Below are 16,029 nucleotides of genomic sequence, written 5' to 3' on the forward strand. Positions count from 1 at the left end.
TCACATACAGACACACGAGTAAAACTAAAGGAAGAGCATAATCAGTTTTCACAAAGAAGATATTTAATTTATTTTTTCACAATCTTAAAACAGCCTTGAATACATAAACAATCAAAAACACTTAAAACCATAAACGTTTCAAAGTGCTTCATCATCAATTCATAAGACACTAAACACCTATTCAAGCATATAAAGTTGACCATAGCGTTGATAAACACTTAAAAAGCTACAAAACTCTTTTTTTAATCCTTTTTAATACAATATGTGACCTAAGATTACCATAAAACATTACAGAAAACAATTCAGTCCACAAAGTGCAGGCAGCTTTCCAGTGGAGGCATGTAGTTGTTGACTGATATCCAGTGAAAAACGCAACACTCCTGTCTGGCCATATTCTGCTTTTTTTTTTTTCCTCCCTCTCCTCCATTGCCCAGAGCAGCAGCACTTGTTCAGCCATCCTGAACACATCCAGCCCCGTTTGGCTTCATTGGTGTTGATAGAGCATCATGTCTGAGGGCACGACAAACCCAGTAGGCCAGGGGCCGCCTTCAGGGCAGGGTGCATGCTGACATGGAGAGTCTGTACGGTGGAGAACTTTATGAACGTGGCCCGGGTCTCACGAGTTTGTGCTCTTGCTGCTGCTATGGCCATGATCTGCATTATACTGAGGAGAACTGCTTCACTGTGATGGACAGATGAAGGAAAGACAGATAAGAACTGACGCTATTTGAACATCTGATTTGTTTATTTATTTATTTTAATTTTTTTTTTTTTTAAATGTCAAAGTTTTTATTTGATTTTAAATGTCAAAGATAAGGTAGTTGGTGAGGGTGGATACCATATGGATATCCCCCTTAAAGCAATACATTGTTCAAAACCCCTAATACAAAGGAGTTCCAGTCCTCAAAACAGTTCTAAAAACTGCAGTAGTCAACATTTAAGAGGATAATTAAAATGGTCCTAAATCTATTCAACAACACCCATTCTTGTCTTAGTGGATCAAAAAAAAATGCTGATGATAATAATAAAACAACAACAACAACAACAACAACAACAACAACAATTGTACCAAGACATGAATGGTGTTGTAGGTGCACATCTATTAGAAGTGTAGTAATAATAATAACAACACTAATAAATCATCATCCTCAATTGTCCTGGCATATGAATGGTGTTGTAGGTGCACATCTTTTAGAAATAATAATAAATAAATCTCAATTGTCCTAAGACACGATATTGTAGGTGCCCATCTAGAAATATGTATTAATATTATTTTTAGCATTTATAAATAAATTGTCCCAAGATATGAATGGTGTTGTAGGTGCACATCTTAAATTTTATTATAATTATAATAAACTCAATTGTCCTGAGACATGAATGTTTTAGGTGCACATCTACTAGAAACAAAAACAACAACGTCAATTGTCCTGACATATGGATAGTGTTGTAAGTGCACATCTTTTAGAAATATAATAATAATAATAATAATAATAAATAATAATAATTAATAAATAAATCTCAATTGTCCTAAGACATGATATTGTAGGTGCACATCTAGAAATATGTATTAGTATTATTTTTTATTATTAAATAAATTGTCCCAAGACATGAAGTGTTGTAGGTGCACATCTTTAAGATTTTATAATAAAACTCAAATTTCCTGAGACACAGTGTTGTAGTTGCAAATCTTCTAGAAATATTTTATTATTATTATTATTATTATTATTATTATTCTAAGACATGAATGAATGTTGTAGGTTAACATCTTAAAATATTTAACAATGGTTTAAAAAAAATAAAATGGGGAAAAGATATGGAAAACAATAGATACCATCAACCAACATAAGTCTGTAAATAAAGGTTTCAGACTAACATTCCTTCCTAAATTCTTAATGTTCAAATAAATTTAAAATGATCAATTTCTAATAACACCACAAAATGCCTGCTTAATCAAAGCTTAGAATTAAACATTTTTTAAAAAGCTTATAAATTTGGCATAAAATTTCAGATTTTTAAAAATTTACATCCAGTGGCATGTGTCTGTGTACATGAAGGTTAATCTCCAGCAGAGGGCTGTTTTTACTGACCTTCCTATGTGGATACTGGAGGCGATGCACCAGGCCATTTCTGCCTCAGGAGCAGCAGCTTCCTGGAGAATCTTGCGGGCCAGACGGAGGGCAGCACCAGCCAGCTGAGCAGGCAGATAGACCACACACCGACCCTCAAGAAGCGACAGCTCCAACAGGTATCGTGCCATCCAGACCACCTGAGGACACAGGAACATACTTTTTAAAAAGCAAGACTGTGTACAGGTGGCATGCCCAAAAAAATTAAAATAAATAAATGATGATAATAATACCCAATATATTGAAGTTACACAATGCGGTTCGGCCATTATACTTTACTAATATAACTGGCAGTGTAAATATAGCAATAGTAATAAATATAATAGTACATGTCATATGCACTAAACAAAACACCAGCATTTACAAACTAAAACAATCTTTAGGGTTTTCAAAAGGCTCTGTATGTGCAGGCCAAATATGTTGGGAGTATAGTGGATACCAGGCGTTTATTCATTTGCTCGCTCGTTTATAGGTTTGTTCATTTGTTCTTTTGGAGTTTTTTTTTTTGTTTTGTTTTGTTTGTTGGTTACTTAGTCACATCAGCAACAAAACCATTTCATGGCAAGGTCAATATACATAACTTCATATTTCTATTAGATAAATATAAATACAAAATTAAATTCACAAACTGTATGAAAAGTTAATCACAAGTCTAATTCATTGTTTGATTAATTCCCCCTGGTAATACCTTTTTAAAAACATGCAAAGTGTTACAATAAAATAAGCATAAAAATTATCTAATGGGCAGATGCATCAAAAACTATTTTATAAATGAAAATGCATCAATGCACACCACCTAAATGATTAAATGCAAGTGTAATTGCTGCATATGTTTATTTTAATAGGAAAAAATAAAAAAATAAATTAAGTACAATAGGCCTGCACAATACATCATTTCAGCATCGATATCACAATGTGATCCGCAATGTGGTCACGTTACAACATATACAACGTTGAATCTGAACTATTTGAGCCATCGACTTGAGGGTGAAAATAATTTTTACTTTAATGTAGAAATGAGAACGCAAAAGAAAAAGCATTTTTTTTTGCATTGTGATTAAATTTCTATACCGAATACTGTTGGACTGCCTAGAAAACCTAATCCAACCATCTTGTGAAACAGTGTGTATTCATATGGCAATATTGAATTGTAGAAATAATAATAAATATAAATGGAAATAAAGAAAAGAAAGAAATAATAGAAATGAGAAATAAAAATACGAAATTAAAAGCAAATTATATTTATGTATATATATATATATATAAATAAAATCATTAATAATTCCCAGTAACAATTTTTTTTTAATATTATGCAGCCCTAGATCGAGAGAGAATTAATCAACTTTTCAAGAGCAAAACAAATAAAAATAAAATGTAAAAGCGACTTAGTTTGCTAAGGTTTTTTATGTCAGATTGGAGTGTGCGTTTACTGCTTATGAGCAAAACAACTGTTTCACCTAATAGGATTACAGTTGAACCATTGAAGTTACATGGATTGTTTTAAGTAATTTTTCTGCCATCTATGGAGGATAAGAGAGCTTTCTGATTCCATCAAAAATATCGTCGGGTGTGCTCACACTATGCACAGTTGCCTTGAACCGTGCCAAAGCGCGCTTGCCCCCCCTCCCTGTTCAGTTTAAGAGGAAGAGAAGCGCTCAGCACAATGATTACTTTACTTGTCACTGAGTCTCACTACATATCAAATGACTAAAATAATACATAATTATTTTAATCATTTGATATGTAGTGAGACTCAGTCAAATCTTTTGCCAAACAGTTCCACCATTTTAATTTATGTTCTGATGATTAACGAAAACTTGAGGGTATTGGATCAACATGTAAATTAATTTTGGGAGAACAAACCCTTTAAGGTGCGATTTGGGACATTTAATAGTGGTAATGGTGGTCAAATTAAAGTAAACTGACCTTGTCACTGCAGCGTGCGATGGAGGCAGAGATGAGAAGAAAATGAAGTGGCGGACAGTGATAGAGGTCAAACTTGAGACCAATTAAAACTCTCCTCTCCATCCGCAGCAGCTGTTTCTTACTGTAGGCGTTCTCCATCAAGTAGCAGAGCTCGGACACCTGTCAAACACTTGTATTTTGAGATGCTCGATCCTCGTTTGCATTAAACCTGTGTTTTACTACCAATGTACCTCTGGTAAAAGACATTCCTCTCTTTTAGCAGCCAGAAAGAGGCAAACCACACCCAACAACTGCAGGCCGGAGATGGACACCTTGATGAGCCGGAGTGCTCGATTCAACAAGTGCACTGTCAGATAAAGCGTTTCCTCTGAGAACTGAAACACTTCCTAAGGTAAAAACAAGCATCAGTCTTTAGTTAAACAGCATACTTTATCTAAAACTTATTACTCCTCTAACTCTTACTCCATTACAACAACTTAAGCCCACGTCAGCACTTACATGGACTTGAATGAGCCAGTCCACCAAAATGGCTCTTGTGGTGTCAGTGAAAGGCTTAGGCAGGTCAGCGTTTGGGAGAGTACATAGTAGCTGGCTTCTCTACAACCAGGGGAAACGGATACATGAGCACAGTGATAAGGGGGGGGGGGGGTGATCAGAATCATCATCTCATCCTTACCATCATGTCTGAAAAGATGTCCCATGCGTAGGTTTTATCAAAAAGAAGGCCGAGTTTACTGATGGCTACTTCCACCTCTCTGCGCAAAAGTCCAGGCATCAGCTCTTGAAAACTGAGTGGACCAGGCAACCTGTTCAGGTACTTCAGCAAGGCTTCCTCTTCATAGACATCTAGCATGGTTGCAGAACACGGACTGGTTAAGCCTGGTTCACACTACATGACTTTAAACATCGGCAGATCGCTGTGCAGTTCACACTACTTGATTGTGTCTTTAAGTCATTGTGATGTGCACACTATGCAACACTACGTGAAATGTTTCAAGTTTTTGGGGGGGATGGGGGGGAGCATTTGTTCCCCAACAGCTCAGTCAAACTACCAAACCGCAGCCGATGAAATGTTGAGGGAGGGGCTGGCAGAAAAAGCTGAACACTATTGGCTGCTTGTGTGCTGATGACGTCACTGATGGCGTTTCAAGCTTTCAAGAGAGCGTTTAAAAACATCGTCAGTCAGCTGATGCATTAGCGCACAGGTGTCAAACTCAGTTCCAAAAGGGCCGCAGGTCTGCACAGTTTAGTTCCAACCCTAATTAAACACCTGATCAAACTAATTGAGTCCTTTAGGCTTGTTTGAAACCTACAGGTAAGTGTGTTGGAGCAGGATTGGAATTAAACTGTGCAGGGCTTCGGCCCTCCAGGAATTGAGTTTGACACCCCTGCATTAGCGGATCAAATCGCTCATCTGCAAGGTTCAAGATGTGGCTTTAACACTATAACTACTGTAATTTAATAACTCTTTGAAAAAACTGACATCTATAACACCATGACAATTCCAAAATATTTGTCTTTCTAACAAGGTTTTGCAACTCAAAAAAGGACAGAAAAGAACAGAGTATTTCTATCTTTAATAACCATATTGGTCAAAATGACTGCATGCCTGTCTGCGTTTCGCGGTGACTTTAAATATGCATGCCTTTTTTGCCTAGCAACTTCCTGCTAACATATTTCTGATAGCAAATCAAACTTAAATCAGATATCAAAACAGCACATTGTGCCACAAAATAGCTCCTGTTGGAAAATGAAAGCAAAGACCTTGGTGGGTGTTCTGACTTAACTACATATTTAAAGGTTGTATTACCAAAAAGAGAAAAATGTTAAAAGTTGAAAAATATGAAACATTTAAATCTTAGTTTTAATCTCAAAAGAAGCTTTGAATTTAAATATGACGTCTTACCTGAGAACGGTCAGAATAACTGCTATGGTAATTCTAACGGTTACAAAGTTCTAGTTTCACTGTTAATATAGCCTACTCCAGTGTCTGCGTTATCGCAGAATTAAGGTGTATCGATGCCCATTCTGGCCAATCACAGACATTTGTTAAGCTCCTGAGCACAGTGGCCATTCAGCTCATGCTGATAGGCTGCAGCTCATCACTTCATCTGACCGCACATGGGGTCGAGTCAGCAGACTGCTCTGGAATATTCAGCATGCTAGTTATTGAATTTATGTCTGTGAGTTGTCTGTGATAACACCTCACAGGCCTCTTTGTGTGAACTACTGAACACAAAGACTGCAGAGCATGCCAAGACTTTTCTCCGATCACAGCCCGATCTGTTGGCGAGCTCGTTAACTTCCAAATTGGGCTTAAAATCCTGTAGTGTGAACTAGGCTTAAGTGAACATTTTGTACACTAGAAAGAGTCATTTATAAACTCATCACCATGTTGTGATTGGGAAGGAAAGTTCTATCCTTAACCCTTGTGTACTGTTAGGGATGTTTTCATCCACTCTGGGGTGATTGAGTAATAATGTGCTCATAACTTTACTATCCTTTTGATATGATCTGAATGTAAACATCCACTAAAATGATGTAAAAATGCATCAGATAAACAATTAAATTGATTAGAAAATTATAGGATTTTAATTGCCAAATCCACAAAATGTCACTGATTTGGTGGGGGAGAAAAAAAAAAAAAAAGACGTATTTTAGGATTTATTTTAACCTTTTATTAAAGTCTTGGACACGTGAAACAGCATTGCCTTTGATAGATTTTCATTTGTTCTCTCTAGTTTACTGTTGGTGTCAGTTTTTGCCCCATTGACTTCCATTACAGCCACATTTTATTACAAAACCATGACACCATATAATCATGCATTTTTGATTGTTGGTGGTTTTCCCTGTTGGAAGGTAAAATTTGTAATCTTTACTGTAGATCATCAGTTGGCACCACTAACCCTTTACCTTTGCAAAAAGAAAAATATTCTGAAAAAAAAATTCTGAAAAAAAAAAAAAAAAAAAAAAGTACATTTCTGGATTTTATAGAGTATAAAAGCAAATTCAATTGTGTGTGTGTGTGTGTGTGTGTGTGTGTGTGTGTGTGTGTGTGTGTGTGTGTGTGTGTGCGAGAGACATTTGCACGCTTTGCATTTTAGAAAATCAAATTTTCAATCAAATTTTGAGTTTTTTTTTAAAAATCCAGCCCACAATTACTTTTTATATTGAAAATACAGCGTTTCACCAAATCATCCAAGAGAGTTCGCAAATTTAGCAATTAGAGTTAAAATCCTGTAATTTTGCAATTTTAGTTTAAGATTTATTCCAAAAGAATTGAGAAAAATAATAATCTGATGCATTTTTACAGCAATTTAATTCAGAGGATGTTTTCATCCTGAACAAAGTGTCGTAAATTTGAACAGTGCACAAGGAATAAATTGAAGGGGCATAAGCTATATTTGGGAGGCAGAATATGGCAGAGTTTTAAATGGTAATACAAAAAAAAAAAAAAAAAAAAAAAAAAAAAAAAAAAAAACTTTACCCTAATTGTTCTAAAAATAAGTCAGTTGCTGCCTTGAGTATCAAATAAAATTCTCATTTATTCTCCCTCATGTGGTTTTAAATTTGAGTTTAACATCGCAATAGAACAACAGCTGGTTGACTGAACCCATGGTATGAAAAAATCATGGAAGTCAATGGGTACGATCAAGCAGCAATCTGAAAAATAGCTTGTTCAAAACCTACTCGAGGACCTTCTGTTGAATGAGTGAACGGTGAGTAAATGGTAACAGTTCACATTTTTGCATGAACTACCTCTTGAAATTTAAATTGTTAAAGTAGAAGAAATGAAAATGGCATTAAAAGCAACAAAATGTGCATATTAGCATAGTTAACAGTCACTGTATTTGCAAGAATAGCTCATCTCTGAGCTGAAAACCTGAGGTCAACTTTGCAGCTGCCAGATGAAATTCATGCAAGAAGATATACATTTACTCTTTAAGTTGCATCACATCCTGCAGCAGTAAACTGAGCTAGATTCGGCATACTGTAATTGATCAAAGTAATTTAAATGGATCAATAGTTTTAGGTCCATGCTGATGGAAGGTTTTGAACAACCATTCTAGTCTTAATTTCGAAAAACATTTGCTCCACTTCAGCGTTCACTAGACATAGCCATATCAAGTCACCTGAAGATGTTGGTTCACCCTGCGGAGCGTAGTCCATTATGATCCCATCCTCTGCAGAAATGGGAAGTCTTTGTACCTTAAGAAATGTGATTCAGAATAATGACTTGAACAAAGGGTGCATCTATAACAATTACATTCAGAGAAGCGCACAAACGGTACACAATCCATTGAAGGGATGTAGAATTTTTTTTTTTTTTTGAGATTTCCAAGAATCTTCACATCTTTTAATAAGCAGCATTTATTTAAACCTCCCATCATCCTCTCTTTGCAATGCAATTATACAATAGATGCAACCATACATTTTAAACATTCATTTTAAGTATTGAAACTAAAGCGCTGCACTTACCCATCTACTCTCCTGTGCGGGTTTGTAGTGCTGTCCTGAACCAACCTCCTCTCCCTCAGCAAACACCCTGCGCTCCTTCAGAACACAGGAGTTTGCCCACGTCCGCAGTGGCACTTGTCTGTCCTCAGTCTTCAAGCACAAAATTCTTATTCATTCACTACATTTAAAAAAAAATGCCTTTTGCTGCTTGATCAAATGACTTAAAATGAGAAACTTAATTTTTATGTTTAATCTACTTAAATTTGTAAAAGCAGGTTAACTTAATCGATTTGTATTAAGACAACATGAAGGAATTGTGTAGTGTTTTATAGTGTAGTCAAGCATCGGCAGGTCAAAAACTGCAGTCTTTCAATGATTTAGATGATCTAAATTTAAAATCAAACTAAACGCAGGTAAATATGCACACATTCAAATGCTGGGTTAAATTTTCAACCCAGGAGTAGGGGTTTTCCTCATTTGCTTTGGTGTTTGAAACATACACAAAATTAATTTGTTCAAATTACTCATTTAAAAATCAAATGGAAACAATAAATCTTGAGTTTTTTTTTAGGGGGAAACTTAATCGTTTTGTGTTCAATCCACTTATATTTGTAATAACCTTTAGGTTAAAATTGAGGTAAGGTTGGTTTCATATATAAATATTCGTTCATTTATGAACAGTGACAACTTCTGACTGTATATTTGGTGTGAAATCTCACATCCATACAACGCAGTATGACTTTAAAAAAATAGGCCCCATTTAATTGACTGAACAATGTTGTACTTTGATAGTCAATGGCTGCTAATGTGATTTACCTTTTAAGAATTTGCAAAGAACACTTTTCTGAAATTACAATAAGGTGAAAGTCTGGATGTGTGAAATTAAAGCCAACTTTACCACCTCCATGCAGTCTCGACACCAATTGATTGTGGAACTCAGCATTTAACAATGCAAGAGATCCAAACAAATGAGTTCAGTTTTTATTCAAAATACATAAAATAATTAACATGGACACCTTCTGACTAGTCTAGCTTTCGGTTCCAAGTAAAACAAGATCTGTGGAAAACTCCACACAAAGACTAACACACATTCTATAGCTCAATAATTTCTGAAACCTGCAGTCCCTTAAAGCTCTAAAGGAACTTCGTAACCACCACTTCGAAGCAAACATTTGAGCTAAAAACGGAGGACTGCTTTCCTCAAGCAATCACACCTCAATTTTATTCAAATCTAAAACGTTCATTCTAAAAGTGCACAAAAGCTCTGGTAGTAAATCATAGCAATCGCCTTACTTGGCCTTCAAGAAATCAGAAGACTGTGGACTAATTACAACTAAGCTCCATTTAAGGAAAACAAACGGCAACATCATTTGGTAAACACTGAAATGCTCACCATATGGCGGTCCAACAGTTGCCTGGAACCACAAAACCCAGTCAGAGCCATGATTCACCTGGACACTGCAGCTACCTGCATGCGCCGAACCTGCAGCTGTACACTGACATGTAGAGTTAGCTAATTGACACAAGTGGCACTAATAAAGCTTCCTAATTGACCCTTCCCTAAGCTCTGCCCCCCATGCCACTATATAGGTTGCTTTATTGTCACGCAAGCCTCTGGAAATGCAGTGAGTTCGAAGAGCTTTAAATCGTTAAACATAAATTGCTTAAATATATGGTAGACGTTTGCTTGAGCTGTTGCTCTCATTATTAATAAAACTGATAAACTAGTTTAGCGGCTTACATTATAATTTTTTTTTCTGTATCTAAAAAAAAACAAAACATGGATTTTATCATTTTAATGAGTCGACACCATTAATGATAGATTTAGGCAAAAATATTTCTTAGCGCATAAGGAGGACCTTAGAGACAAAAAGGTCAGGATCCACTGTACTAAACACTGCTTTTTATTAGAAACACCCACCACCAGATGTTTCCTACAGTAAACATTTAGCCTATTTATAATTATTGGATATAAAAAAAATACCTTTATAAATAAATTATAAAAAATAAATACCTATGTATATATATATATATATATATATATATATATATATATATATATATATATATATATATATATATATATATATATATATGTATATATGTATATATATATATATATATATATATATATATATATATATATATATGTATATATGTATATATATATATATATATATATATATATATATATATATATATATATATATATAACTTGACTTTTAGTTGATCATTTGGAAAAGTGGCAGAAGATAGATTTTTAGATGAATTATCTGTTGAACTGCATCCCAATCATTACAAATACTGCAGAAGACCTACTGGAACCCACATGGACCCAAGATTCTCACAGAAATCAGTCAAGTTTGGTGAAGGAAAAATGATGGTTTGGGGTTACATTTCAGTATGGGGGTGTGCGAGAGATCAGCAGAGTGGATGGCAACATCAACAGCCTGAAGTATCAAGGCATTTGTGCTGCCCGTTACATCACAAACTACAGAAGAGGGCAAATTCTTCAGCAGGATAGCACTCCTTCTCATACTTCATCCTCCACATCAAAATTCCTGAAAGCAAAGAAGGTCAATGTGCTCCAGGATTGGCCAGCCCAGTCACCAGATATGAACATTATTGAGCATGTCTAGGGTAAAATGAAGGCATTGAAGATGAATGCAAAGAATCTTGATGAACACTGATATGAGTCACTAAAGTGACAAGACTTTAGTAAGGTGTGTGTGTGTGTGTGTATATGTATGTGTGTGTATATATATATATATATATATATATATATATATATATATATATATATATATATATATATATATATATATATATATAAAGTGAGTACTTCACTTTAAAAACAAGTAAATCTGCTTTTAAAGTAATTATTTAAAAAGTGAGCAAACCCTTTTCCAAAGAATTGAGTAAATGAACTATATATAATATGAATATAACAGTATATGTATGTATTTACCTACTTTTAATAAAGTCAACTTACTGCTTTTAAGGCAGCAGGTTTACAACCTTTAAGGTAAGGTAAGGTAAATCGCTTTTACCAGTTTATAAAACTAAACGACTATTATTATGATCAAATAAAAAACAAAGCATTCCTGTATTTTTAACATACTGGCTCTTAAAAGTGTTTCAAGTGTCACTATTTGGCTAAATTATTAGCCACTGAAGTAGTTCATGAAACTATTAGTAAAGTTTAACTTTAAATGTAAAAGTTTTTAGCTAAAACTTTTCAAATATTTGATAGGCATAATTTATCTATGCATATTTCCAATCTGAGCAGTTACATGTTTGAAGCATAAATTTAGACACTGAAATGTCTGAATGTGACTCAGTGGAGAACCTACACCCTTGCACACCTCAGAAGAACCCTTTTGAGAGGAAAAACACACACACTTCCTGTCCACCAAGTTAATTTCACAAAATTCTGGGTTAGTAAGAGGCAGACAGCTTTTTTTTTTTTTTTTGGTAAAAGAATTTACTTGCATGAATGTCCTAATAGCAAAGCATAACCCATAGAACTCTGTAGCAAAAAAAATTAGAAAGTTTGCTGAAATATTTCAAGTTTCCCCCCCAACGTTTGCATCCCCAGCGCTAAAAAAAAGCAAACCGAGCATCGATGATGACATTCGTGATTGTTCATCACATTCAGAACAGAACAGTCGATGGTTAAAGTTGCAAAATAATTCCACTTCAAAAGCTGACTTGTTCTACAGGTAGGTATATACACAAGAAAATGGAGGAAATTATTACAGCAGACCCTTTTAGATCTTCAACCCCTCATGGCTCCAGCCAAAAACTAAAGTTCAGCATCATTAATGGTGAACTACAGTGCGCAGATGTTATTCATATCAGAATGTATGGTTTAATGAGAAGGGCAAATGGCACCATCTAGCGGTCTCTCTCAGTCAAGGCAATAAGGGCTGTTTTAAAACCTAGCGAGTTGCCTGTGTAGACAGCATGATTTGGGAATGGTGAGTTTTAAGACCCGTAGAAGCACTTCAGTTCGGTCCTGCTGTTGGAACAAGGAAGAAACTTCCTGTTTGAGTACATATATGGAGGAGGGATGGTGACGTGTGTGTATGTGTGTGTATGTATGTATGTATATATATATATATATATATATATATATATATATATATATATATATATATATATATATATATATATATATATATATATATATATAGTGTTAACAAGCACTTATTTCATATCCCAACTGTTGCAAATAAACACTGTGACCACCATATTACACACTCACACATGCACAAATAAACCACACTCACATGAATGGAAAAATGGACCAAACAAACAAACAAAAAAAACTATTGTAATATATATTTTATATATATATATTTATCAAGACAATTAAATTTCAGGGAGTGGGTGAATGAACAAAAAGAATGATCCAAATAAAATAATGAATAAAACAAACAAACGAACAAAAGAAAACAAAAATGACTTTCCTTACATGAAGCATCTTTAAAAAGGCAAAAGAAGAAACGACACCTCACACATCTAAGCGGCGTGTCCAGTCTGGACAAGCACGCCTACGTTACAAATCTGGAGATGATCTTGAACATTTCCTCTCAAACATCCTAACCATTATTCTTTACTAAACTAATAAAATAAAAAAAGGAGAAATGAAAAAGTGTCAAGGCTGCGACAACAATGGTGTAGATACGCGTTTCCACTGTCTGCAACTTAAAACCAGTCGGACGCAGTTAAATAACATGACATTCAGATCCTCAATTACTTTGCTCTTTGTTTCTTGTACTTTAGTCTATAAATTTTAACATCAATGCCTGCAAAAAAAAAGAGAATGAAAACATGATTCTTTCTATGATACACTAACCTTGGAAGTCTCCAGATGAAGGACAACGCTTCTCCAAGGCTCTCGGCTGGGGAGGAAATCATAATCTCCCTGCTAACACGCTAGCGCTGTCTTCCTCTCTCTCTCTCTCTCTCTCTCTCTCTTCCCTTTAAAGCACAAACATTTTCACATCTATAGTGTGTGAGCCTCCCAAACCCCTAACAATCCCACCCCTGTTCTACTCCTTTAACTTTATGCCCATGTACAAAAATCGAAACACAAAAAGACACACAGTTGAAGATGTAGACTGAAAACACGCATTCATCCACTCACACACACAGCATTCAGTACACTACCCAGGCAGAAAAACAGCACTAATCTTTTCTGTGTTACCCAATCGTCGGTCCTCGGGCTGTAAAAACACTATTGGTAACAGCTAGTTCCAGAAAGAGCACTTGTACATTTGCAGAAATATGGCTTTGAGACTGTAACAATCAGCGGGAGAAGTGTCCAAATTGGTTGCGTTATCTTGTCCCCACAAGATAATTTAGAGTGTGTTTGATATTTGTGTGTTTACAAGAGTCCAGTGTTTAGAGTGCGAGCGTATGCATGTGTGTGTCCTGAAACCTGCTGGTGCCGAGCCGTGTTTCTCGATGGTACCTGATTGGTTGAGCTTTAATCAGTGATTGCTGGATTGTGTAGCAGTGTGTAGTGTCAGGCTTGTGACTGGCTGGATGAAGAGCCAATCGGAAACCAGGACTGAGAGCAGAGGGTACCACCCTGTCTGTGGGTGGATGGTTCACAGGTGCCGTAGTTCCGCCTAGAACCCGTTCCTGGAGGGCTTGGGTTGCTGGTGCACGTGTCCTTGTATGAGTTTGTGTATGTGAGGGGCGTCCGGCTTGCTGGTAAGGGTGAGAGAGTTAGGGAGGAGGGGGGGTGGAGAGGGAGGGGGTGTTCACTCCCGCACACTGGCTGAGTAGGAGAACTGGGAGAAGTGTGTGCGTGTATCTGGGTCCTCCGCGTCAAGACTGTCATCTGTGAGCAATGAAGAGAGAGAGAGAGAGAGAACAATGTAAAACCTAAGCAGCTCAAATTGAAATGTTCTTAATAGTTAACACTGGAACTGCCAGAATTCTGGAACTACTAGCATTACTGTAGGGACCCTTCTTGCCGTTCTCATATAAGATGTCATGTTTACATTCAAAGCTTCTATTGAGATATTAATTTTAAGCTTTGAACATCTCTTTCATCATATTTATTTAAGTTGTAGCCCTAAAAATACAATCTTTTTGGTGATGTGGGCTTTAAATGTATAGACCACCAACGAATGTCCGCGCGTTTGGCCCCATTTACACTAGTACTTTTTAGTTTTAAAACAGCGTTTTGGAATGAAAACGATTCGCATCCTCACTAGCGTTATAACCAGCGTTTCTGAACAACTCTCCGTCTACATAACACCACGGAAAACGCACATCACATGACCTCACACACACACTCTGGCATGCGCTGCAGCATATCTACCCAGATGAGAGCTGTGCTTGTCGGACTGTTTATCAAGGATCTACCGCAGGATCTAATCTCTCTATATTTGTTAAATGTGATATTTAATTAATCTTGTTGTCTTTATCAAACAACATATTCCCCGACTTTAGTCTTTTGAATCTATCACTTGTTCTCAGGTAACGTGTTTTGGCTGAGTGCAAGGATAAGTTAATAATTAATGTAATCATGTACATTCTGTATATAGACTTTTTACTTTATTTGCTTGCCTTTATTTTTTATATTGTATAGACTTATTGTACGCTATACTTTTATAATGGCCATTATTGATTATTAAAACTGATTTTCAGCAAAAGAGAGGGCATGTTTGATATTGTCAATGAAAATGAAAGGAGGCAGTAATGTTATAGGCTCCGTTTTGTTATAAATCTATGCAGCACAATGCCTCAAAATTTTTGGTGTCTGTTAAGGTGCTAAAATGAAAATAGCAGTTCCGTAAATCATGTTTTCATTTTATTGTTAAGATGAGAAACAACGTAGCAAGGATGATGTGAATAAGGTTATAAATTACACTGTTCCCTTTGAAGATTTACCCGACGTGTCCTCAGGAGTTTGTTTTCCATATTCAATTCAATTTATTGAACTCAATTCAATTTTTTTTATTTGTATAGCGCTTTTACAATGTAGATTGTGCCAAAGCAGCTTAACATAAAAGTTCATAGTAAATTGGAACAGCGTAGTTCAGTATTTAGTGTTTAAGTTCAGTTCAGCTCAGCTCAGTGTGGTTTAATAATCACTACTGAGGGCCTAAACCCTGAAGAGCAAATCCATTGATGCGTAGCTGTACTGATCTCAAACCATGCAGGCTAGTGGCGACAGCGGAGAGGGGAAAAAAACTTCACCAATTGGCGAAAGTGAAAAGAAAAAAAACCTTGAGAGAAACCAGACTCAGTTGGGCACGATCATTTCAATTTCTCCGCTGGCCAAACGTCTTGTTTCAAACTTGCGAAGTCTGAACTTAAAAGGAGAGGATGCAGGACTGAACTATGTGTAGGCTACTTAATATTCAGAAAAAGTCCAAAGCAGAGAGAATGTCTGCAGTCCCGTCTCTGATTTCAGATGTCTACGTTTTCCCCCATCCACACTGAGACGGAGAAGCAGCGTTTTAGAATGAAAACTTGAGAACTTTCATTTACACTT

The 16,029-nt window shown here is 35.9% G+C and overlaps 2 protein-coding genes across 3 annotated transcripts in view; both read right to left on the minus strand.

Annotated features, from left to right (window-relative positions):
* Positions 1 to 44: 44 nt before the first annotated feature.
* ccnp (cyclin P) lies at positions 45 to 10,033 on the minus strand. Of its 2 annotated transcripts, none has more exons than NM_001044959.1 (9): positions 9,904 to 10,033; positions 8,532 to 8,660; positions 8,186 to 8,261; positions 4,729 to 4,898; positions 4,551 to 4,649; positions 4,283 to 4,438; positions 4,053 to 4,211; positions 2,088 to 2,266; positions 45 to 682 (listed from the first exon to the last, which is right to left on the minus strand). In NM_001044959.1, exons 1-9 carry the CDS (start codon positions 9,952 to 9,954, stop codon positions 505 to 507), a joined length of 1,197 nt encoding a protein of 398 aa, NP_001038424.1. In that variant the 5' UTR covers positions 9,955 to 10,033; the 3' UTR covers positions 45 to 504. The 2 variants fall into 2 exon arrangements, with proteins under 2 accessions (NP_001038424.1, XP_068070889.1); XM_068214788.1 differs by having other exon boundaries at positions 46 to 682; positions 8,532 to 8,688; positions 9,904 to 10,021.
* A 2,809-nt stretch (positions 10,034 to 12,842) lies between these two features.
* The window catches only part of akt2 (v-akt murine thymoma viral oncogene homolog 2), a 42,352-nt gene continuing 39,165 nt past the window's right edge, over positions 12,843 to 16,029 (minus strand). The window contains 1 exon segment of the mRNA NM_198146.2: positions 12,843 to 14,364. Coding sequence (NP_937789.1) covers positions 14,285 to 14,364 — 80 coding nt within the window. The 3' untranslated portion in view covers positions 12,843 to 14,284.

The sequence above is a fragment of the Danio rerio genome, chromosome 18 (assembly GCF_049306965.1).
Source record: "Danio rerio strain Tuebingen ecotype United States chromosome 18, GRCz12tu, whole genome shotgun sequence".
NCBI lineage: Eukaryota > Metazoa > Chordata > Actinopteri > Cypriniformes > Danionidae > Danio > Danio rerio.

Bases quoted from the DNA above. Each gene is read 5' to 3' on its own strand.
- ccnp (NM_001044959.1), bottom strand. From the start codon at position 9,954: ATGGCTCTGACTGGGTTTTGTGGTTCCAGGCAACTGTTGGACCGCCAT. The intron at 8,262-8,531 runs GTAAGTGCAGCG...ACATTTCTTAAG, and splicing joins CCGCACAGGAGAGTAGATGG to GTACAAAGACTTCCCATTTC. The intron at 4,212-4,282 runs GTACATTGGTAG...AGTGTTTGACAG, and splicing joins AGGAATGTCTTTTACCAGAG to GTGTCCGAGCTCTGCTACTT.